At 44.6% G+C, this 25,275-nt stretch overlaps 1 protein-coding gene and 1 pseudogene across 2 annotated transcripts; one reads left to right on the top strand and one right to left on the bottom strand.

The window, feature by feature from the left end:
- The first annotated feature begins 144 nt into the window (after positions 1 to 144).
- LOC123167770 (G-type lectin S-receptor-like serine/threonine-protein kinase At1g61480) lies at positions 145 to 15,571 on the top strand. 2 transcript variants are annotated; one of them, XM_044585634.1, is made up of 17 exons: positions 145 to 1,093; positions 1,414 to 1,490; positions 1,574 to 1,678; positions 1,978 to 2,233; positions 3,753 to 3,975; positions 4,248 to 4,398; positions 4,495 to 4,674; positions 8,578 to 8,685; positions 8,763 to 9,030; positions 9,105 to 9,336; positions 9,673 to 9,817; positions 12,056 to 12,241; positions 12,522 to 12,635; positions 12,705 to 12,927; positions 13,032 to 13,260; positions 14,926 to 15,073; positions 15,159 to 15,571. In XM_044585634.1, exons 2-17 carry the CDS (start codon positions 1,482 to 1,484, stop codon positions 15,393 to 15,395), a joined length of 2,814 nt encoding a protein of 937 aa, XP_044441569.1. In that variant the 5' UTR covers positions 145 to 1,093; positions 1,414 to 1,481; the 3' UTR covers positions 15,396 to 15,571. The 2 variants fall into 2 exon arrangements, with proteins under 2 accessions (XP_044441569.1, XP_044441570.1); XM_044585635.1 differs by having other exon boundaries at positions 15,196 to 15,451.
- Positions 15,572 to 20,161: 4,590 nt separating this feature from the next.
- On the bottom strand, positions 20,162 to 20,306 carry LOC123171721 (uncharacterized; annotated as a pseudogene).
- Between the last annotated feature and the right edge of the window lie 4,969 nt (positions 20,307 to 25,275).

Consider the following 25,275-nt stretch of genomic DNA (forward strand, 5'->3'; position numbering starts at 1 on the left):
CCATATGTGTACGATTGCAACAAGTGCATATATGTGTCCGTGTAGGTTTAGAGTTAGACACGACACCAAATAGGATCAGTATTGGCTAGGTAGCTAATATATACCCGTGTAGCCCCAGCTTGTAACTTGTACCGTGAGAAAATCAATACAAAGTCAACAGGCTCGACAGGAGCCTGCGGCCATCAAACAATCGATTCTGTGTGTTGTGCTATCTACGTGAGCTAGCTAGATCAAGTTGAGATTCCGGCTAGAGGTGCTCGTTCGTACTAGTATACTACATACACGTCCAGACAGATCGATTGCTAAGAGATTAGCTTTGTGCTACGGTGCATCTCGGCGTAAGGTAATTCGTCAGCCAGCTTCGTTTGTCATCACTCGTATCGCCGGTCGTTGGAAGTACTTGACGCCGGGACTGGGCCAACGTTAGCCATGCTATAAAAGCATTGGTGGACGAATAATTGTATACAGATTCACACTTTATTTTAACTGGAATCCCCTCGAAAACCACCACAAAAGAAAAACGAACTTAGACTGAACGATCGGTATAGCAAGCAAGTGGGCGGGAGCGACTTTTCAGCCGATCAAGAGTAGATCTGCAATATGAACTCCTGCGGGTTCTGACGTTTGAGCAAGTGGGAAGCATGGCTCCCCTAACGTGCATGGATGCTGGGGCGGCGTGAGGCAGATCGGATAACGCGCAGAGCAGTGGCACCAACGAGTTTACTGATTATTCTGACATCGCGTTACGTTCTTCCATTGACTCTGTCCTTTTTTTTCCCGCGAGGTTCCTTTGACATTGTCCTGGTAACGGTAACATGCATGCATCGCATGCATCTAATTAACTAATAAGCTTGGTTGTAGTAGGTTTTGTCATGTAGCCACCGACGGTAATTAACAGCTACTATGTGTGTTGACCAAGCAGCTAGCAACTGAGTCGTCTAATCTAATGAGTCAAGTCGATGATCTGCCCCCCGATCCAGCTCCTCTTATTAAGGTCCATCCATACATCATCTTTCTCCCGCTCCCATCAGTCATCACATCCTCTTCGGTCCAGAGCACCAGCACCTCGAGCGAGCTACCACTCTGGGTCCAGGTTAGTACTGACACTTTGCGGTATCAATTTGTTGCATATTACTGTATGTACTAGTAGCTTAATTCGTCTCTGTGCCTTCGTTGCCATTTTTATGCCTTTCACCATTAAATTTATTGTTCTCTCATTTCTCCTATTGCTGTATATCTATCTATGATATTTTGTCGAGCTGGGATATATATAGGCGTCTAGATCCTGACTAGCATTGTGGGCTCTAATTTGTAATAAGATGGCTATCAGTTCTCTCATGTTGGAATCATAATTCTTTTGATATCATATATATGCACAATCAATACATCTGCCTGTGGCGCTTCTTCCAAAAGGTTGAGACAGTTCCTTTCAAAAAGAAAAAAGAAAGTCGAGACAGTACAGGAGAAGGGGTACGCAAAACATGACGGTGGTACGTAGAATGCTACTACTTTCCTTAAAAGTGGTTATCCTATACCTTAATTTGCTCATGACCAGAAGTTTTTGTACCAGCAGAAGGAAAACATTCTCTATTTAAATCATGAATGGTTGAAAGAAATTACAGATACTTTTTCGGATCAGCGAAGAATTGGTGAAGGCACATATGGAGTAGTTTATAAGGTAAGATTGACAACACGTATGCTTCATTTTTCTGAACATGACATCTGTGCATAAGTATAGTCAATATATCGTGGGATGTGTCAAGCAATATACGTGCACCTATTTTGTCTCCCGCAATTGCAAGAGGTTGACAACTTTATACCACACCCACCTCGTTTATTGTGAAATAACGCAATAACAAAAAAACAAAAGAAAAGCTAGATAATTACGTTTTTTTTTCTTGCCCAAGAAAGGATACTACCCTTTAATTTGTGACACAAATACGGTTGTAATGAGAACTGATAGTAGATCTTGATCAGGGCGCTTCGAATGAAGAGGAGTTTGCTGTAAAGAAGCTCTATAACTTAACTCGAAATGATGACAAGCAGTTTCATCTTGGACTTGATGAGCTTGATAAGGTTCAGCATAAGAACATTGTAAGGCTAGTCGGCTACTGCAATGAAATAAGGCATCGTTATGCAGAGTACAAGGGAGAAACTGTTTGTGCCGAAGTAATAGAAAGGGCACTCGTCCTGGAATATTGTGACAATGGAAGCCTCCGGCTACTTCTTTCCGGTACGATAATTCTCCACTTAAACTATACTAATTACCATGTCAAGATACCTATTTGTCTTTCTAGTTCAATGAGTAGATTTCAGCAGTGCTACAGGAAGTTGCCATGCGGTAGAAGATTTCTTCGGATCGTTAAATCCAGTACATAAGCTTGATAAATTTGAGGAAATATGGCACAAAAACAGGCCACCTCATTTTTTTTCTCGAATACGCACGAGAGTGCGTACTATATTATAAAGAAGGAACGGGGTGAAGAGCCCCTTCACGATAGTGTTACAAGAGTTTAATTACATGTACACCATCACCACCTCCACTCGTCTACCCCTATGCTAACCTGCCGCACTAGCCCACCCTTCCACATCGTTAAAGAATCTACTGAGGTCTCCTTTAAGTAATCCCGCTTGCTTCCAAGTGTGCCCCTCCTCCGTGATCCCGAGGATGACATAGTTCTTTGATGGTGTGGCTCCTCGAAAACAATTGCATTCCGATGTTTTCATATCTCCCACATGACTAGAATGAACAAAGCATTGTTCGTCCTCCTGTGTTTCCCACTGGCTCCCTTGCTTGTGCACCATTCCGAGAGTCTGTCCTCTACTGATGGCATCCAATCTGGCTTTCCCAATGAATGGAGTATCGCAGTCCAAACCTCATGCGCAAACATGCAGTGGAGTAGGAGGTGGCTTATGCTTGCTCTAATAGGCGTGGAGGCTCCCAAGCCTTGGAAGGGCTTTGCCCGCACCGTAGTGGTTGCGGCGCTTGGCGTCGGCACGCATCCTGAACAGTGGGTGGTCGGTGCAGTGGAAGAGCGCGTAGTGCGTGTTCAATCATCACATGAGCATGCCATGGCCCACTGCCTCGTCCTGGCGCCGCAGAAATGTCCACATGGAGAAGTCGAGCCTCGATTGGAAACTCTGTCGCGCCCATCGCCTCCTCGCTGCCCCACGATATCGTGGACGCCATGCAAGAGTGTGGCCGAGGCGGCATCGGTGGAATGGCATCCATTGCAGTGGCGGGGCTAGCCCCTAGTCGGCCACAATGTCATATGCAGCCGTAGGTGCGGGGTTCCGCGGTCATGGAGATGCGCATAAGGTGCTTCATGAAATGCCATATGTGCTTTGTGCCAAGTCAGCGCTTAGCCGTGTCTAGAAAGAACCCTTGGTTTTTCAATTAACTAACGTCTCCGGGAGCAGCGCCCCAAGGGTTTGCCCGCCTACCAGCCCATCCACTCATGTAACCTGCTCAGCTCCCTCTTCCCGCTTGCCGACACACTCAGGCTCTATGCTAGACTAATTTGTCGTTGCCAAGTCCGGCTGCCGGGACCGATTCGCGTCCTGCAAGACATGAACAAGATGAGTCTGCTTGCCAACTTTGTGTATGAAGTAATTACTTTTAAAGCAGATTGAAATTCTCGCCCTCTGCATCCTTGTGATGAATATATTATATTCATTTAAATATATAGTGATTCGAGAGAAACTATGTTGGACACTTGTTATACCTCATACACTGTTGTTTACTTGTGCAGATGACTACAATGGCCTTGACTGGCCCACCCGTTATAAAATTATCAAGGGGACATGCGATGGTTTGGAATATCTTCATGGGCAGAATCCACCATTTTGCCATTTGAACATAAAGCCTGATAACATACTACTGGATAAATATATGGAGCCCAAACTTTCAGATGGTTTGTCCAGGTTGTTCCACCGTGAAGTGTCCCGCAATACAGTGTTGGCTAAAACAACAGTGTAAGTCCAATGCATCGTGTGAATGTACTCCATCCATTCAAGTTTATAAGGCAAGCGACCACTTTGAATCATGTGACAAAAAATCATACCAATAAAAACATTCTTCCGAATACGAACTAAATCATGTAACTTTTGTGGTGCATAAACCCATATTTATTTGGTAAAATTTGACTCTTGATATGCGTCTGGACCTTATATATTAAAATGAAGTGAGTATCTTTTTTGAATCAATGAAAATGTGCTTTCCTAAAAAGTCATTATTTGGGATGCAGTGCATACGTGTCACCAGAATACAGGTATGACGGCCAAATTTCACTAAAATGCGACATATACAGCATTGGTGTTGTAATGCTAGAGATAGTCGCGGGATCCACTGGACGTTCCAAATGCCTCGAAATGCCTCGCCAGGACTTCATTGATTTAGTAAGAAACCATAATTTGAACTTCATAGAGATCAGTAATCATTTTTTTAACATATCTTACACTACACTCAGTCTTGCTTACATGCCGATTACACAGGTACGTGGAAACTGGAGGAACAGGTTGCGACTAATATTCAGGGGTTCCACACTTGATGCATATTGCCAACAAGTGGAGAGATGCACTGAGATAGCACTGAACTGTATGGAGATTGATCTGCACAAAAGGCCCCATATAGTAGATATCACTATTATACTGAACAAGACTGAAACTCATGAGGTACAATATGAATCATCATGACCTGCATGTACTGTATTTTCTTTAGGAGGATCTTTTACGTTAATAAACTCACAAGGGGGGAGAGCTTCCCCACTTGTATATATTAAACAAAGAGTTGACAAATTAAAATTCCACATATATACGTCAAGACAGGTATTGTGTCCATGCATCGGCGGCAACCTTTAGGCCGGCTCAACGGAACCACTGTGATCATCCTCGTGTTCCCCTTTTGTCCTCTCCCTCCGGCACCATCCCCACAGATGACCGAAAAAACCTAGCACACCGCCGGTTTAGCCACACCCACCCTCCTCCCCCATCCTCATCGTCATCGGTTCGTACCGTCAGGCAAAGCCCTCTCCATGCGGGCGGCCAACCTACTTGGGCTACCCGGCGACGATGCCGACAAACCCCAATGATCTGCGCCCCTGGACATAGTTGGGCTCCCTTCAGATGGACCGACATCTGGAATGCCTGGTCTTGACCGACGGTGGTTCCGCTCTGACGCTGTCCGTGTTGTACTGCCTGGTCTGAGGCCGTCCAGATGCTTCAATGGTGCTGGTGAGCCCGTCTTGGATACCAAGGCGGAGGCCTTGGATGGTGAGGCCACACGAGTGCCTTTGCGGTTGGCAGCATAGCAGCGGTGGTGGTGTCTCCCCTTGGCTATGTGGGTAGCAAGTGGGAGTGGTTGCGGGTGGTGCTATGTCGTTGGAGCTTCATCGGTTGCAATCCCCTGGTCTTGAGTCTGCGGGTGTCACTTGTGAGGATCCGATCAAAAGCTCTGCGCTTCAACACCGGCAACAGCTGCACTTACAGTTGTCGCTTCCCTCAAAGTGTGGGGGGGGGCATTGTTATGGGTCCCCTTATGATGCCAGTGGCACCCTCACTACTAGAAAAACGGCTATAGCTAATATGGACAATAATGGCGCACTATACATGTGGTGCGTCACTGCTATATAGCAGTGGCGCACCATGTGTAGGTGCGCCATTAGTAACCAAAACAGTAATGGCGCACCAGGTGAAAAGTGCGTCATTACTAAGTTTGACCAAGATTTGACCCAGTCATACACATAGTAATGGCGCATTTTCTATAGGTGCGCCATTACTAAATTGACATAGTAATGGCGCACCGTTACAAAGTGCGCCATAACTATGTGTATGACTGGGTTAAACCTTGGTCAAACTTAGTAATGGCGCACTCTACATAGGTGCGCCATTACTATGTCAAACTTATTATGGCGCACTCTACATAGGTACGCCATTACTATGTCAAACTTAGTAATGACGCACCTATACAAAGTGCACCATTACTAACTTTGACCAAGTCATACACCAAATGCACCCCCCCTGACCGTCTTTTCAGTTTAAAAAAAAAGAAAATGATGGAAATGTCAAAAAAATAAAAGAAAATAAGTTTCCCATGTGATATGGGGTCTAGTTGTTGAGAAAATTTACAAATATGAATTCCGACTTTATTTGCAAAATCTCTCTGGAATTTAGTAAAATGGGCATAACTTTTGCATACGAACTCGGATTAAAAAGTTTTTATATGAAAAATCATCTACTCGAAAAATTACATCCAAATTCAACCGGGGGAACCCCGTTGAAGATGTTTAGAATCCCAAAAACCTAACAGAATAAAAGATACGGGGCTTTTAAGATCTAGAGGGGGGAAATGGAAAAAAATTCAAACTTAGTAATGGCGCACCATTTGCTACGTGCGCCACTAGTAACAGAAAAAATTGGTTTCAATTTTTTTTTTTGAAAAAAATGTTAAATATGATACGTAATATGATCGGGAAGTTTGAAATATTTTTTCAAAATTTCATCACACTCATGAACATGAACAAAGTCCTAGACATCAACAAGGTTTAATAGGATTGATATGAGAGATATATATCAACAAGTGCCTGTTAAGTGAGCTGGTGCTGGGGTTGGATAGAACTCTGAAGTTAAGCGTGATTGGGCTGGAGTAGTGTGAGGATGGAGTAGTGTGAGGATGGGTGACCTTCCGGGAAGTTTGACCATGGAGTGCGATTTGACTTGAGATTAAGCATATTGGCCCGAGATTAAGAAAAAAATGAATTTTTTTTAAAAAATAATTGAAAAAATATTCTAATTTTTTTTAAAAAAAATTGTTAGTAATGGCGCACTTCTATGTGGTGCGCCATTACTAAGTCAGATAGTAATGGCGCACTTCTAGGCATAGTAATGGCGCACTATGTGGTGCGCCACTATTATCTGGGATACTAATGGCGCCATTACTATTTATTACTAGTGGCGTGTTAATAGTGGCGCACCTATAGTGCGTAATTAATAGCAAAAACTGGTGCGCCACTAACAGTCTTTTTTCTAGTAGTGCCTGCTTCATCACCCTCTAGATGGCGTCATGGTGGACCCCTGGCCCCTCTTGGATGGAGTTGGCCGATGGTGTCGGATTTGCCTTTTTCCATCACGTCGTGCGTTCTCGTCTCTGGCGAGGGGTGAATCCAGTGATCTCCCATTCTATAGACATGTCCCTGTGGTCTCCCTTCCTGGTCGTCGCTACCCCTCGGCCGGAGGTGGTTGTCTCAAGAGCTGGGTACGAGGGTTTTCCCACCACGTTGTATCGGTTCGTCCATTTATGCCTTTATATATAAAAGGGGCGAGAGCCTATGTCGTGATGGAAATAGTATGACCATAAAGTGTAGTCTCAAATTATATTCTTTTACAAAGATTATAAAGTATGTCCCCTCAACAATGAATTGTATACAACGGAGCTTTGCACCAGGGAATAAATTATCTTGCTTGGTCAATCTCCTTTACGTCCTCCTTTGTGGTAGGTCGGGTTAGCAATAAGGGCCTCATGAAACGAAGTCAGCAAGAGGATGGCAGCGAACCTTACTTGACAAATTTAACAAATTTGACCTGTGAACGAAATCAAATCACAGAATGAACTGCCCGTAAAACTATTTCACGCAGCTGACCTTTTTGTGTGACGCCCGACATGAAGGCGCCACACTACACTGTGCAATGCCTCACAGATAGGCGCTACACGCCTGGCCAGCGTTGCACCTCAGACTGCCTAAAAATTGTTAAGTCAATGTGCAGAGTCTAAGAGCTAGACGCTGCACTGTATAGTGTGGCGCCTAGCTCTCAGGCGCTGCACTATAAAATGAAGTAACCACTAGTGCAACGCCTAGAAGCTAGGCGCTACACTGTATAGTGTGGCGCCTAGCTCTCAGGCGCTGCACACTGACTTAGTAATTTTCGGATCACATGGGTGCGACGCTGGCCAGGCGTGTAGCGCCCATCTGTCAGGCGTTGCACAGTGTAGTGTGGCGCCTTCGTGTCGGGCGTCACACAAAAAGGTCAGCCGTGTGAAATAGTTTCACGGGCAGTTCATTCTGTGATTTGATTTTGTCCATAGGTCAAATTTATCAATTTTGCCACCTTACTTGAACCCTCACAATCGTCATCTTAGTCGGGAAACTCTTGCTATTAACAATTTTCTTATGGAATTTCCATCATAGTCAACTGAGTAAATGTCACTTTTTATCCCCTAAAATTCTTGTTGCGATACTGGTTACCCCATTAAGACTTTTATTTTTAAATATTTTACCCTATTTCTTCAGGTTTGTCACACTACTTACCAATTTTCTGATTTGTTTCCCCAAAATTCTCTGCCATACTGTGAAGTTAGTGCCGAATGGGATAAGTATCCCATGTGATTCTTACTTGGCAACAATTCTGGGAACAAATCAGAATGTTGTGTCACATATGTAGAAAGGGGTAAAATGTGGCAAAAACCAAGACAAATTTTATGGGCTAAAATTTGTCATTTACTCTAGTCAATTTTTAGATTAGAAGCGGTGCCTTTATCAACTTTTACTTGCCTGAAATATCTTTTGTGTTATCTAATATTAGGGCTTTGATGACCCCAAAGTATGGAAGATGTCATTCAAGGAGTTGCAAGTAATCACGAATGATTTCTCAGAAGAAATTGGTAAAGGTGCCTTCGGTGTTGTTTATAAGGTACGGTTAACTAATCATTGCCCTTTTAAATGTTAACAACTCCAGGTTCAGTATTAATAATAAGGGAGGTTGAGCAGGGAATGCTTAAAAATGGGGAAGCAGTAGCAGTGAAGAAACTCGACCATTATTTAGCAAACCAACGGAAACAGATTGAGAGCGAGGAGCATCTTAAGAATCTTGAGCACAAAAATATAGTACAACTTATCGGCTACTGTGAAGAGACAATACACGTACCAAGGTCTCATGAAAGCAAACCAGGCGAATACACATTAGTGGACATGACAGAGAGTTTGCTCTGTTACGAGTTTTTGTCAAACGGGAGTCTAGAGGACAAGATGTGGAAAGGTAGGATAATGCAAGGTAGTTTCTTCCCTACATTAAGTTTGTTTCTTATCACCTCAATTAATTTCTTGGTGCAGCCAATTCGCCTGAACTAGATTGGAAAACTCGTCATACGTTGATAAAGGGCATTTGTGAGGGCCTACACTACCTTCACTATGGATGTCTAGATGCTCCCATTGTCCATAGGGATCTAAAACCTGCCAACATCTTGCTAGATGATGACATGGTTCCAAAACTAGGAGATTTCGGTCTATCAAGGATCGTCCCTGAAACACAAGCTCACATTACGGCTTTTGCTGTTGGATCAAGGTAAAGCACCATCGCTCAAATGAGAGAGGGCACCAAAAGCAGCCCTATGTTCTGTATATTCAAGTAGCCAATTTTTTCTGTTATATATATATGCAATACTTACTTTTTTTGAAAAAGTTAAGACCTTTGCGCAAAATAATATTCCTTGATGCTTCTAATCTATATAAAAAACCCAACAAACATGTATTAAAAACTGATCAGTATGGCTGTGGCCTAATTTAGAGAGAAACATAATCTCCAAAACATTTCTCTTCAATTACCAATGTCCCTCTCTAGGAATTTTTTCATTCTTGATGTTTTCATTCTGCACTAACCTATAAAAATGTTATCATACAGTGGATACATGGCGCCAGAAACCATAGGCCGCCGCGAAATTACACCCAAGGCAGATATATACAGTTTGGGAGTTCTTATATTAGAGGTTATAACAGGGAGGAGTCCCCCTTACATCGAATACTCAGGCCAGTGTTATGTTGACAAGGTAAGATGATCTTCACAATTTGATATACATGTTTGTTAGAATAATTTGAGGCGCACATCGATCCATCGAGGACAAACAATCACACAAGTACGAGCAACAACACCGAGTTTGTTAACGAGGTTTACCAACATTGCTACACCCCCGGGGCATGATTAGGTGTGCACCTCCCCATTTGCCAAATCACATGATACAATCGACAATAAGCCCTCCTAGGACACCAGATGGCGCACCAACCACCCTCGCCCACGGCTGCACCGGACACCTCTGCCATGGGCGTCCGAAATGTCCATCTCGTGATCTCTATCTTAGCCTACAACATATGTCTTGTGTATTTTGCCTACCCATAGTGACTATATATAATAGTCCCAGGTTACACGTGTCTGACTCAAACACCTAACCCGCCGCTAATTACAAGTCAAACTGTAACACAACTCGTACACCTAATAATCGACACATATTTTAACAATGTTTATATAACTTTTTATGGCAAGAGTATTCCAATTTGGTTCCCCTAGCATCCTCGTATTCCTATTTTAACTCTTATTGCTTGATCTATACCCTCAACTATCAACATCACTGCAACTAGTCCTTGCACTCTCATATACATGACATTATTCTTGTTTTAAGTCGTCGTTTGTAAATGCATATTACTAGATGATCTTGAGATAACTTTTAACCTCTTTTATTTGCAAACATTTCCACCTACATTGGTCTCTTATTCTTGAATCTTTTTCTATCCCCATGTTTCAAATTCTCGTGACCTCAACGGAGCCCAAGTCTTCTATATTCTAGTATACTTTACATCCAAAATAGATGTTGCTATATGTCTTCTCAAAATCTATTAATATCAACTCACTAGTAGAAAAAGGACCATTTGTCCCGGTTCTAGAGGGCCTTTAGTCCCGGTTCTGGAACCGGGACTAAAGGGTCGGTACTAAAGGCCCCCCCTTTAGTCCTGGTTCTTATACGAACCGGGACTAAAGGCCCTCCACGTGGAAATTTTACGAATTTTTTTTGAATATTTTTCTGATTTTCAAATTTCTGAATTATTTTACAATTTAATCTCTAATCACCCCTCGTCACTACTCAATTTAACATCTAATCTCTAATCACCCCTCATCATTCCAAATCATCTAACTTCCCGGCGGGTCACCCATCCTTTCACTACTCCGGACCCATCCTTTCACTACTCCGGCCTGAGCATGCTTAACTTCCGGGTTCTATTTCCCCTCGTTTCCAAGTCTGCACTTGTTGTTTTCCTGACAATAGTAAGATGTCAATCCTATTAATCCCTAGGAGTTTAGCTTGAGCATGAAGTCAAGTTTCACTGTTTAAGTTTGAAACTATTATTCTAAAAAATAATAATTATTTAGTAACACTAATATTTCTTGAGTAAGTAGTTTGATCACAGTTTGACCATAGTTTGACAAGATTTGACCAAAATTCAAAAAAATGAAATTATTATTTAGTAACACTAATATTCTTGAATAATTATGTAGTAACACTAATACTTCTTGAATAAGTAGTTTGACCATAGTTTGACCAGATTTAACCAAAATAAAAAAACTGAAATTTGAGCATATCTTTTTTCCTTTTAGAATTTGATGATTCTAAAAATTTGCAAACAGGCCTACGTTTTACTTTTCGTGCAGAACATTTGATATATTATATGTTTTTTTTCCGACATTGTATGCAAAAGTTATAGCCGTTTTACTTTTTCATGACACTTTTTTGCAAAACATGTTCAAATTTAAGTTTTTAAATTTTCCTAACTAGTAGATGTAGTAATATAACTACATCTCGAAGGATTTTATTTTTTGAAGTTTTTATCATTTTCTTTTGTTTTTTTCAAAACCGAAATGGCGATAAGGGGGGGGGGGGTAGAGTTTGAGAAATGGGCCCTTTAGTCTTGAGACAAGACCCGGGACTAAAGGGTGCGATGCCCTTTTGTCCCGGTTCGTGTCTCAAAACCGGGACTAATGCCTTTAGCCACTCAAACCGGGACTAATGCTCACATTAGTCCCGGTTCGTAATGCAACCGGGACTAATGTGTATATTGCGCTGTGACCAAAGCTCTGTTTTCTACTAGTGACTATGGTTGCAATGTTATAGTACTTGAGTAAAGAATGAACAAAAGATAGTAATATTGTACTCATGTGTGTAGTAGTTCCTCTTAAGTGTTTCTCGTGGTTAAAGGGCATACAAATCTAATCGTAGCTGCCTCTTCCAATTTCCCAGGTCCGTGAAGATAGAAATCAAAATTCATATGTTGCATCTAGGTACCCATTACTCGAAGAGAGTCTTCACCAACAGGTCGATAGTTGGATAAGCATAGGGCTACGGTGCACAGAGGAACTACCTCAACGAAGACCAACTATTGAGCACATAATACATTTTCTTGAGGCAGAATCTTCCAGCTCATTGGTATGCCTACAATTGGACATGCTAATTCTCCTGAACGTTGTGTAGCACAATTAATTTTATTTTCATGCAAAATATGGATTAAAACAAAGAAATCATCAAAAATAATTCAGTATACAACTCATTCAAATAAATTTACTTTCTAATTATTACAGTATTTCCACTCCACCGGTGGTTCAATGGTATAAAAGAGGTTGAGTTCATGGTCAATTATCTCCAAAAGACAACTTTTTATTTTACTTTTATGTTAAATCTAACCATTTAACCATTTGTCATGAAAAAGGGTCCACCTGATAGAGAAGTAAGGATGATATCGTTCAAAGAGTTCGAGGACATCACCAATAAATTTTCCGAAAAGCAACTACATGGTGAAAGTATCTTTGGTGCTGTTTATGAGGTATAATTAGGACTTGACCTTTTTCCTTTTTGTGGGCGAAGCCCAGTTTAAAATCGATAAGCTGGACAGGGTACACGTGTGGATGGGGAAGAGATGATTGTGATCAAACTGAAAGAGCATAGGAGACCATCAGAGACCCAGTTTAACCTGGTGGTAAATGGTCTGAGATTCGAGCACAAAAATATTCTACAACTTAAGGGTTACTGTGATGAAACAGTTGAAGCAGCGAGTAAGAGGTTGCTCTGTTACGAGCTTTTGCAGAACGGTAGTCTGGACAGGAAAATTTTTGGTGGTAAGAAAACTCTACCTCGTACCATTCTCAACATTTTTTATTTGTCCACTGATGAGTTTTTGCACTTTTGCTCAAAGTATAATCAAGTAACATTGTTCTTATAGACCAATCTCTCACACAACATCCTTGGGAAGAACGTTACCGAATAATACAAGACATATGCAAGGTTTTGCAGTACCTACATGAAGAATGTAAAGATGTCCACATGGGCATAACAGCAGGTAATATATGGCTGGATAATGACATGCTCCCGAAGGTTGGGTGTTGCGGTCTATCAAGGATCTTCGCTGCAGACCCGACTCAGATATACAATACAAAGGTTGTAGGATCCTGGTAAGCACACGGTCACTCGTCTGTAGTCAATCGATCATTTCAGATTACAGATGGAGTACGTACTTGCACATGCAGCATGTGGCACAGCATGCAAGGACACATGCGAGTCTCCCAGTTGCATAAACACAGAATTTTGACAAACAGTGATATAGACCAGCATTCGCAATCGAAATTCACTCTGCCTATGGAGAAGCAGAAAAGAGCGACTTCTATGAATGTTGTCAAACGTAGGAATGGCATTTTTTTTAGAAAAGGAGGATGACCACCGGCCTCTGCATCTGGACGATGCATACGGCCACTTTATTAATTATTCTTCCAAAACCTTACAAAATCAATACAAGAATAAGACTAAAGCCGCCGTCTAAGCAACAAACTGTCGCTACACCTATCCAGTTGATGAAGGGGCGCAGATAGCCTGGGCCTAATACCAAACAGACATCGCAGCCAAGCCTAACATTTAAGACCTGAGACCCCAACCTAGCCACTTCCCGGGTCTGGGGCACACACTGGTCCGGCGTGCTCTCAGAGGCCGCCGCCGCCAACTGCCACCACTTCATCTTAAGAACTGTACTGATGCATCAACCTTGCTCGGTCCAGCTATCGTCAACGCCACCACGGCGCCCAACGGTACCTTCTCCCTGCGAGCAAACAACTGAACACGTCGCGGTCGCCACTGATACACCTCAGCACCATGCTGCCAAGTATCACCAGCCGACACAGCTTGAAGTCCTTGGAAGATCTGTCGTGCGTAGCACCTGCCGACCAGGCATGACCAAGCGTAGCACCTGTCGGTCAGGATGGCTTGACATCTCCACCGAAGCTCCGTGCAAGACAAAGCCGCTCCACCTCCTGCCTCTGACTTCCAGCGCTGCTCCACAAACGATGCTCCCAAGAGAGAAATGACACCGCAATGCCGCCATCGTCCGATCTGGAACACCAGATCCTAGGGTTTCCCCCGGAGCAGCACGAGTGGGTCGACAATAGTTACACGACGATGCCTTCATCAAGGTAACGGCGTAGAACGCCGCCATCGCCTGCCGTCGGCTCGGTTTTCACCGGCAACCATGTCTCCCCAACTCGCAGCCGGGACTAGATGATGGATCTCGAGATCCGATCACCAAGCTTCTGGCCGGCCACCGCCGACGAAGAAGATGACCACCACCACTGGCTACACCGGCCAGAACAGATCTGCCATGGGTGCCGCCAAGCAGTCCACCAGGCCCTCGACGCCGCCGCCGATCTAAAGCCAGATGACATGCCGCCGAAGACCGCATCGTGCCGCCGCCGATCTAAAGCCAGATGACATGCCGCCGAAGACCGCATCGCGCCGCCGTCGCCGCAGCCGCCCGTGGCCCGAGGCAGGGCCGACCGCCGCCGCCGTCGAAGCCAACACCGTCGCTTCTAGATCGGCATCGCAGTATGGTCCATTCATAGTGTTGAATCTTGCTCTCACTGTTAAGAACTGAGTGGTCGTTTTGTACTGTCAGTGCCCTTACTGTACCGGATTCAGTCCCACCTGTTATAGAAATGGGGTTTCTTAGGCTTTTGCCCCCTACAAGATACCAATAGGCTGCCCTGCGTTGGTCGAGTTTACTTAGCACATTTTAGCAATATATGTTGGTATGTGTAATATTCTTATTTATCAATGTTGCTGCTTTCTCGCAGGGGATACCTTGCACCGGAGCACATTGAACTGACTAAAATGTCAACAAAGTCAGACATTTACAGTCTGGGCATTCTAATCATGGAGATCGTGACTGGAGAAAAGTGCCCCTCTAATGACAACGGGTCCCCCGTGTCCTTTATTACTAACGTAAGAATACCTCGCCGATGTTACACCCTCTCACATTGGTCCCAGTTTATAGATCTGAATGCAGTTCCTTGTTCCGACTGAATAGGTGCGTGAATCTTGGCTCAAAGGTTCCCATATTGCAGCAAAATACCCATCGCTGGACGCCATCTGCATCCAACAAGTGAAGGGATGCATTAAGATAGGGGTCCAATGCACAGAGCTTGTACCTAACAAAAGACCCACAGCTGGGGAAATTGTCCTTATGCTTGAGGAAGAATGCACAAAAAAACCTGGATTCTGGAATGCGCTTTGTTCCGGTATATGCCCAGTAGGAGAATTGTGAATCATTCCTTCCTTTTGAATAAACTAGCGGGGTGACTGGCACATTTGTGCTGCTAGATTTGTTATTTACTGTTGTATTTGCATTTTCCCATATTTGTGCTGCTAGATTTGAACTGCAATACATCAAGTATTAGCTTTAAAACTTTGGTGCATTTATAGGCTACGTGATAATATTTTTTTTCATTCAGAACTTGTTCGCAAAGAATTGATTGTTAACATTGAGACTTGTACCAACGTTTGTGTTGTCTTATTCTGCTAAATTATCACTTGATATATTGCAGTTCCTATGTTGCAATCACATCACAATTTGTTTTCTTCATGCTCCCTCATCCCAAATTTGAACTAAAGCCACAACAAATTTGTCCAAATTTGAACTAAAGCCACGACACTTATTTTGGGACGAAGGGATTATATTACACTTTCTCATTGCTGGTGTTGCGGTCTAGGGGGTGCCTCATGACATCGAAAATCAGCCCAGCAGGCCGGCCCGAGGCCCCCTTGGTCGCTACACGGCCCTGGCCATCAACCCCGCCTATGACCTACTAGAAGGTAGGAGTCTAGCGACTTGGCGTCCAAGACAGGGAAATCGGGCGTAATGAGGAGTTTCAACTGCCTTAGCCGACTAGGATCCTTGTAATCCTAGGCCTTAGATACGCCAAGTCCAGGCTAGTCGATAGGCATCCTACAATCTATCCCTCGATGTTGAGTATGTAAGCGCTCGTGGGAGCGATGGGTGGAAACGTATGCCGCTAGGCAGGGACGCCTTCTTGTTTATAAGGAGCAGCAATTACATCGGTTACAGGAATAGGAAACGAAGAGACTTAAGGTAATCTCTGAGTCCACTAACATAAACCACCACCGAGCCTTTATATCATCAGGTCGGTTTACATCCATGACTCAATGTATTCTAACACGCCCCCTCAATGTCAACTTCCTAAGTTGAGATTGCGTCTAAATTCTTCCAGGAGTCTCACAGGTAAAGCTTTGGTAAAGCCATCAGCCACTTGATCTTTGGAGGGAATAAAGTGTATCTCAAGCATCTTTTGAGCCACTCTTTCTCTGACAAAGTGGAAATCTATTTCAATGTGCTTGGTTCTTGCATGAAAGACTGGATTAGCTGATAGGTAAGTAGCACCAAGATTATCACACCACAAACAAGGTACTCTGAGTTGAGGAATTCCAAGTTCCTTCAGTAGGGATTGAACCCAAATGATTTCAGCTTTAACATTAGCTAGGGATTTATACTCTACTTCTGTGCTGGATCTTGACACTGTAGCTTGTTTTCTTGCACTCCATGAGATTAGATTTGGGCCTAGAAAGACAGCAAAGCCTCCCGTGGATATTCTGTGATCCGTGCAACCGGCCCAATCTGCATCCGAGAATCCGCTAACTAATAGAGATGAAGATTTTCTGAATGTTATACCGAATTCAATGGATCCCTAGATGTATCTTAAGATACATTCCACAGCTGTCCAGTGAGCATTAGTGGGTGCATGCAAAAACTGGTAGACTTTATTGACTGAGAAAGCAAGATCAGGACGTGTGAGAGTTAAATATTGTAATGCTCCCACAACACTCCTATACCTTGTCGAATCTTCAGTATTTAGAGGTTCTCCCTCATGAGCAGATAATTTTTCTGTTGCAGACAATGGAGTTGAACAAGGCTTGCAATTTACCATATTGACTCGTTGATGTAGCTCTTTGGCATACCTGGTTTGGGTAAGAAGTAGCTCATCATTTTTCCGCCGTACTTCGATGCCCAAAAAATAATGTAATTCTCCCAAATCTTTGATAGCAAAATCTGTCCGTAAGTCATGAAGAAGAGCTTGCACAACATCTTGTGAGGAGCTTGTTACAATAATATCATCAACGTAGAGTAGAACAAAAATGGTGACACCTCCTTTTCTAAAGATGAACAATGATGTATCAAATTTAGAGGGTTTGAAACCGAGCTGTTGCAACTTTATGCTCAGCCGTGAAAACCATGCTCGAGGCGCTTGCTTAAGACCATAAAGTGCTTTGTTAAGCTTGCAAACAAAATGTGGCGTTTTGGTGCTTTCATATCCAGGAGGTTGCCGAAGATAGACTTCTTCTTCTAGAATACCATGAAGGAAAGCATTTTGAACATCAAGTTGATGGAGACACCATCCACGAGAAACACCAATAGCGAGAACAAGACAAATGGTGGCTGCTTTAACCACTGGGCTGAAGGTATCTTCATAATCTAAACCATATCTTTGTTTAAGCCCTTTCGCAACAAGGCGAGCCTTATATCTATCAATGGAGCCATCTGCTTTTCTCTTCACACGGAAGACCCATTTGCAATCAATTATATTTTTACATTGGGGTAGAGGAACAAGATGCCATGTCTCATTTTTTGTAGCGCCATGTATTCTCCATCCATAGCACGCCGCCAATTCTCATCATCAAGAGCTTCAGAGAGAGACTGAGGTTCTCCTGTAGAACATAGATTTCCATACCGAATCATTCCAGGGTACAACTTTTTTGGCTGTATAATGCCTTGTTGAAATCGAGTTTGTATACGTTGTGGAGCAGAGGCTGGCACATGATCACTAGGCAAAGAAGATCCGGAGGAGACAGAATTCTGGGCACTATCTTGATCGGCCTGACCACTTGAGATATTCGAACTGGAGCTGTCATTTGACTGGGCCAAAACAGATGCGCCCGAATCAGGAGAGGTGGTTCTTGGGTCTCGTGACACAGTCTTGATTGGGGAGCGCTGAAACCGGAGCGGGGAGTTGGTGGGCGTGTGGAGTGAGGAGGATTTGTTGCCGGGCATGTGGGACGCGGCACGCGGCCTCGGATCGCGTGGCTTGAGCGGGAGAATCCTCTTAGGATCCCATGCTGCCAGAGGAAGGCGGATCCTCCCCGGGATTGCCACCTGGATTTTCAGCAGCTCCGTGTGTGTCGCTATGACTGTTGTTTGCTATGCTTTCTTCAATATTTCTTCCAGTATTTGCATTGCTTTCTGTTACCTGCACACCAGAATCAACACTTCGAGAGACATGGTCAGTATGGTCGTTAGTCACTTGGTCAGCACCTACTACTTCATCCCCGGGAATTTTGGGATTGGCAAGGATAGGAGGTAAAAGGAGAATTTCTTGGCGTAAACGGGCACCAGCATTGGGGTGAAGATTTTTGAAAGGAAAAAATGACTCATCAAAGACCACATCTCGTGAAATATATACACGACCAGTGGAGATGTCGAGACATTTGTAGCCTTTGTGTTGAGGACTATAACCAAGAAAAATGCATTGTTTTGAGCGAAATTCAAGTTTGCGGGAGTTGTAAGGACGTAGGTGTGGCCAACATGCACACCCAAATATTCTGAGAAATGAGTAGTCTGGCTTGGTAAGAAAGAGACGCTCAATAGGTGTTTGACAATTGATGACTTTACTAGGCACAATATTGATGAGATATGTGGCGGTGAGAAATGCTTCATCCCAAAATTTAAGTGGCATAGATGCTTGAGCTAGAAGAGACAATCCAACTTCAACTATGTGCCTGTGTTTTCGCTCGGCTGACCCGTTTTGTTGGTGAGTATGAGGTCCCTATGTTTTGAAAAAAGGTATTTAGTTTTTGATATTCACCTCCCCAATCGGTTTGCATGGTAAGAATTTTCTTACCGAGTCTACGTTCAACAAGTTTCTGAAAGTTCAAGAAAATAGAGAACACATCAGAACGTTTCTTGAGAAGATAAATCCACGTGTACTTGCTGAAGTCATCGATGAAGCTCACATAATAAGTGTTTCTACCAACAGAACATGGTGCTGGTCCCCACACATCGGAAAACACAAGTTCTAAAGGTGAGCTTGAAGTACTAGTAGATGTGGGGTATGGAAGTTGATGACTTTTAGCTTGTTGACAAGCATCACAAATTAACTCAATTCTAGAGTCACTTGAGCAAGGAAGCTCATTTTTATTTATAATTTTTTTGAACTATCCTCGGAGATGGATGTCCTAGGCGATAATGCCACCGTGTAGATGATGGCTTAGTGGCACCATAAACTTGCTTTATTGGCAAGTAGGCTGATGACTTGAAGGGATAGAGACCGCCATGACATCTACCGCGAAGAAGAGCCTCCCTCGTGACCTGATCCTTGACAACAAAAAATTCAGGATGAATTTCAACAAAGGCTTTGTTGTCAATAGCAATTTTATGAGCGGAGGCCAAACTTTTCTTCGCCTCGGGAACATGCAAAATATTATGGAGATGAAGTTTGTGTTTCTGGGAATGAATAGTAGTGCTACCAATGTGACTAATTTCCATATCTGCTCCGTTTGCAGCATGAACCTTGTCGTGGCCGTTGTAACGTTCTCGACTAGTTAATTTGTTGAGCTCTCCAGTGATATGATCAGTGGCTCCAGAGTCAAGATACCAGTTTGTATCAATTCCATAAGATGTTATTGCAGAAGCAGCTTGGCGAGTTTCATCAGGCATGTAGTCAGGATCAAACTGATACCAACAATCTTGGGCGGTATGATTGGGCTTCGAGCAGACTTGGCAGATCACGGTGGACGATTCTCCCTGACGATCGCGACCATAGCCACCATGACCTCCACCACAGCCTCCTCCACGGCCACCACCACGGCTTGCTGCACTGTGGTGGGCACCACGACCACCACAGCGTCCTGTGCGGCCTCCTGCACGACCACACTGTCCAAACCCGCCACGACCTCGGCGAGCAGAATTGACTTGAAATCCAGGTCTACCGGTGCCACCAGATTGGAGAATCTCCCTGCGTGTGTCATAGCTGAGGAGTTGTGCATACAATTCATTGAGGGTAATTGGATCAGCTGTTGGTCTCCCAAGAACGGAAGCCACCAATGGATTGTATTCAATGTCCAGCCCCGCCAAAAGGTAAGAAATCAGATCGTCATCAATCTTTTTGCCTGCAGATGCAAGTTCATCCGCAAGGGCCTTCATCTTGGAGTAATAATCTGCAGCAGACATACTCCCTTTCTGCATGTTGGCCATGGCCATTCTGATGTTGATTGTGCGAGCACGAGACTGAGAAAAGAACATTTGCTCAAGGGCAGCCCAAAGTTCTGCGGCACTCGGCAAAATACTTCCTTCGAGAGGGAATTGAACACGTACCCCAGGACTTGGTGATCTTGAGAAAGCCATTGGGCATAGGCTGGATTGACGGCTTCCTGACTTACCCCATCCGTGGTAGTGGTGATGGTTTTCTCCGGCGCCTGAAGCGACCCATCTAGATAACCAGCAAGCATGGCACCACGAATTGGGGGCAGGACTTGCGCTTTACACAAGACATAATTCTCCCTTGTGAGCTTTTCAGAGACCTGCTGATTGAGGATGTGGGAAACGGAGGAGGAAGAAGGAGCCATACGGGCTAACTGGCTCTAATACCATGTAAGCGCTCGTGGGAGCGATGGGTGGAAACGTATGCCGCTAGGCAGGGACGCCTTCGTGTTTATAAGGAGCAGCAATTACATCGATTAGAGGAATAGGAAACAAAGAGACTTTAGGTAATCTCTAGAGTCCACTAGACTTAAACCACCACCGAGCCTTTATATCATCAGGTCGGTTTACATCCATGACTGAATGTATTCTAACAGAGTAGATTCTCGCAGACCCATCGATAGAGTACCGCAACTAGCTGGAAAGATCATACGGGAAACAAGGAGCTCGGGTTACCCAGGTACAGGCCCTTACAGTGGAGGTAAAACCTACTCCATTTAATATTGTATTGATGCATAGGGGTGTACGGAGTACAATGGCTATCAATGGGTCAGATTGTAGGTGCCCAATCGACTAGCCCAGCCTCATCTTATAAAGGACGCTGAGGCCCAGGTTTACAAATGTCCAAGTTGGCTTAGGTGGTGGAGGAGTCCTCCACACATGCCAACTTCCTTGTATTGGACGTCAAGTCATTCGGATCCTTACTTCTAGAGGTCCCACAGGCCAGACTAACGGCCCGAGGAGGGAACCGACATAGGGGGCCATGGGTCAGCTTCTGGTATGGTGAGGCACCTCTAGACCGTAACACCATGAGTAGACAATCGACTGGTCTTTGACCTCGGCTAGTTTTGGCCAGGCCGATGTGGGCGCGTCGTCTTCTATAAGCTTGACGAATTCTTGACCAGTTCTTATATCTCCCTGGAAAATAATTGCCGAGCTCCTTGAGCTCGCATGGTTCTTTGAAGTCGGCCATGCCAATTGAGTGGCGGCCTCTTCCGATCTTGATTTGTTAATGTTGATGCCCGACCAATGCGAAGATATACTAGTATCATATGTATGATACTAGTGTATGATTCTACGTTGGTAGTGCATAGTATCATAGAGAAATATCATAGGTGGTGTCATTTATTGCGAGGTATGATACATAGTAGCGTAGAATTTATTATGATATAGTATCATAAGAGCATCTTCAATGGCGACCCGCAAATTTTCTCCCGCATACGTCGGCAGACAGGGGGGACCAGTCAGCGGACACGAATGCGGGAGGCCGCCATCCAAACGTAGCCGCATACATTTATAACTCTTTTTCAACAAACTGGATGAAATTCATGCTGGGTTAAGCTAGGTGCATCGGTTGCAATATAATTTTTTCCTATGCGCAGATCAACTAGGAACATGCTACGGGAGATGGATCACTGATCGTTACCACTCGACGCGCAGTGGCGTGCAACGGAAGTAGAATTGAGACAGCACGTCTCAAGAGTCGTCTTCTCCCCGATCTCCCACGTAGATGATTGGATCCCACAAACATGTTTGCTAGAGTGGCACAAGTGCATCACCTCTAACAGTATCGGTGCGTGCAGGAGGAATACTGTGTGACGGACTACTAGGTCCGATCACACAATCGGCGGCGAGTGGATTTGGCTACTTGCAACACATGCAAATCCCTAGCGATGGTGCCGAAGCGATCAACTGAAACCGTATGCCGCACCTCCACCATATATAGGCACCCGCCGCGGGATCAACACTTCGTGACACTGATCAGAACCACTCAGAAATTCAGAAGTGAAATTGATAGGCAACATAAGGTTGGCAAGTGCTCTTTAGTGGGACCGAATGTCATCTCGGTGAGACCGAGTTTGAAAGAACATGCGGTGCCCCCATGTTTGGTTTTGGTAATTGATGACAATCTTTATGGTCTAATGGTTGCCTTGAGTTATATTTGAAGGATTTGTCCATAGGCTTTTCTTGAAGTCCATGTGTTGGTTTCAAGGAGTTTATGAGTTGACCAAGGTGCTATTAAGGAATTATCCAAAGATTGGTCATGTGAGTGTTGAGCTTATTGCAAGCATGTCTTGAAGAAGAAGATTGTGTGATCATTCATGTTTACCTTCAAGACATCATCCAAATAAAGAGAGTTGGAAAGATTCAAGGTTGATCAAGAGTAAGTCAAGAGTGAATCAAGTTGATCAACTCACAAAGCGTAGAAGATGTACCGAGAGGGATCATGTGATCCCATGGTATGGTAAGCATTGTCCATTGCACTTTGTGTACTAACCCATGGTCTATGTGAGAGTTCTATGTGGGGTTAGGTACGTGTCCATGGGCTTGCGTCAAGAGGAAGATATCATACAACCCATGGAAAGGATGACATCAAGTGGTGATCGTCATCAAGATTGGCGTGTGCAAGTTCAAGTGGAGCATCACGAAGAGATCAAGTGCTTGAAGCTTGCCATCCATTGTGGTGTCAATGGACTTGTGAAGATGTGCCAAAGAGTGGCTCACCCATAGTGGAGTATGGGGGAGCAATCAACTAGTCTCCATCGACCCAACGCAATCAAGAAAGGTGGTCCACCTTGAGGAGGAGAAGATCGTCATCATCTAGCTCAAGTGGATCATGTGCAAGGCAAAGGTTTGCCCTTGATAGGTTTTCTCTTTTACCGGTCTCATGGTGGTAGTTGGGAGACCGGGTTATAGGATCGTTTGTCGTACTATCAAGGGGGGCTCTCGATGAGTAGCTTGATCGTATCATTCGTAGAGACCTCAAACCATTGCATCCTTGCATCATATTTCTTGGTTCTTGTTTGATTCTCTTTGTGAGCCTTAGAGCTTATGGTCATCTTGATGACAAGCTTGAGTTCATCGAAAACGGAGTTCACATGCATCTTCTATGATGTTTTCGATGTTGGAGGTTATGCCGGTTCTTCTCTGATGGAGTGTTCACTTCTCTGATGGAGTGTTTTGATGCTACTCATCTTCCTCCATCCAACAAGCTTGAGTTTGCTCAATTTGGAGCTCATTTGCAGAAGTTATGGCAGTTCTGGTTTTCCTTGGAGTGTACTTGTTTTCGTGGACTTGGCATAAGGTTGGCGCCAGCGGTAGTACCGCTGGACCGGAGCGGCAGTACCACGTATCACCACAAGCGGCAGTACCGCTGTCCCACAGCGGTAGTACCGCCTATGGCCATAAGCGGTAGGTACGGCTCCGGTTCCACGCTGGTACCGCCTCGACTCGAGACGTGGTTTTCTCGTGTCGGGTTCAGCGGCAGTAGTAGCAGCAGTAGGAGCGGTAGTACCGCTCGTGTGCGGTAGTACCGCGGCTACCACCGCCCCTAGTACCGCTGGGCCAAGCGGCAGTACCGCTGCGGCCAGCGGTAGTACCGCTGGCTCCAGCGGTAGTGCCGCTCATACAGCCCTGCCTCGCCCTCTGTTTTTGCTCCGCTCTCTGTGTTCTACCGCCCGGGCGGTAGTACCGCTCCCCTGAGCGGTAGTACCGCTCGTGCGCGGACAGAGCACATAACGGTTGGATTCGGGAGCTCCTATAAAAGGGGGTCTTCTTCCCCATTCAACCTTATCCTTTAAGCTCGTGTTCTTCCCCCATTTTTGACCTTCTTCGAGCTTGCTAGTTTTTGAGGGAAAAGAGAGAGGAGATCTAGATCCACATTCCCACCAATCACTTTCTCCTCTATGTGAGGGGAACCCCTTGGATCTAGATCTTGGAGTTCTTGGTGTTCTCCTTCTTGTTCTTCCTCTCACTTTCCTCCCTAGCATTAGTTGCTTTGGTGGGATTTGGGAGAGAAGGACTTGGGCACTCCGTGTGCCCTTGCCATTGCATTTGGTGCATCGGTTTGAGTTCTCCACGGTGATACGTGAAAGTTACAAGTTGAGAAGCTTATTACTCTTGGGTTCTTGGTACCCTTGAGCTTGTTACTCTTGGGTGCTTGGTACCCTTGAGCTTGTTCCTCTTGGGTGCTTGGGCGCCCTAGACGGTTGAGGTCACCTCGGAGCCATATTCCATTGTGGTGAAGCTTCGTGGTGTCGTTGGGAGCCTCCAATTAGGTTGTGGAGATAGCCCCAACCTTGGTGGCGTTCGGAGCTCAATCATTGTGGTGTAAAGCTCCGGACAAGCGTCGGGGTCTCCAATTAGGTTGTGGAGATCGCCCCGAGCAAGTTGACGGGTACCGGTGACCGCCCCCAAGGGTTGCCATTTGTACGGGTTCGGTGACCGCCCTCAAGGGTCCCTTAGTGGAATCACGGCATCTTGCATTGTGCGAGGGCGTGAGGAGATTACGGTGGCCCTAGTGGCTTCTTGGGGAGCATTGTGCCTCCACACCGCTCCAAACGGAGATTAGCATCCGCAAGGGTGTGAACTTCGGGATACATCGTCGTCTCCACGTGCCTCGGTTATCTCTTACCCGAGCCCTTTTACTTATGCACTTTACTTTGTGATAGCCATAGTGTTTCATGTTATATATCTTGCTATCACATAGTTGTTTATCTTGCTTAGCATAAGTTGTTGGTGCACATAGGTGAGCCTAGTTGTTTTAGGTTTTGTGCTTGTCAAATTAACCATTAGGTTTATTCCGCATTTGCCTAAACCGTAATTATTTTAAAGCGCCTATTCACCCCCCTCTAGGCGACATCCATGATCTTTCAGA

The sequence above is a fragment of the Triticum aestivum genome, chromosome 7D, assembly GCF_018294505.1.
Source record: "Triticum aestivum cultivar Chinese Spring chromosome 7D, IWGSC CS RefSeq v2.1, whole genome shotgun sequence".
NCBI lineage: Eukaryota > Viridiplantae > Streptophyta > Magnoliopsida > Poales > Poaceae > Triticum > Triticum aestivum.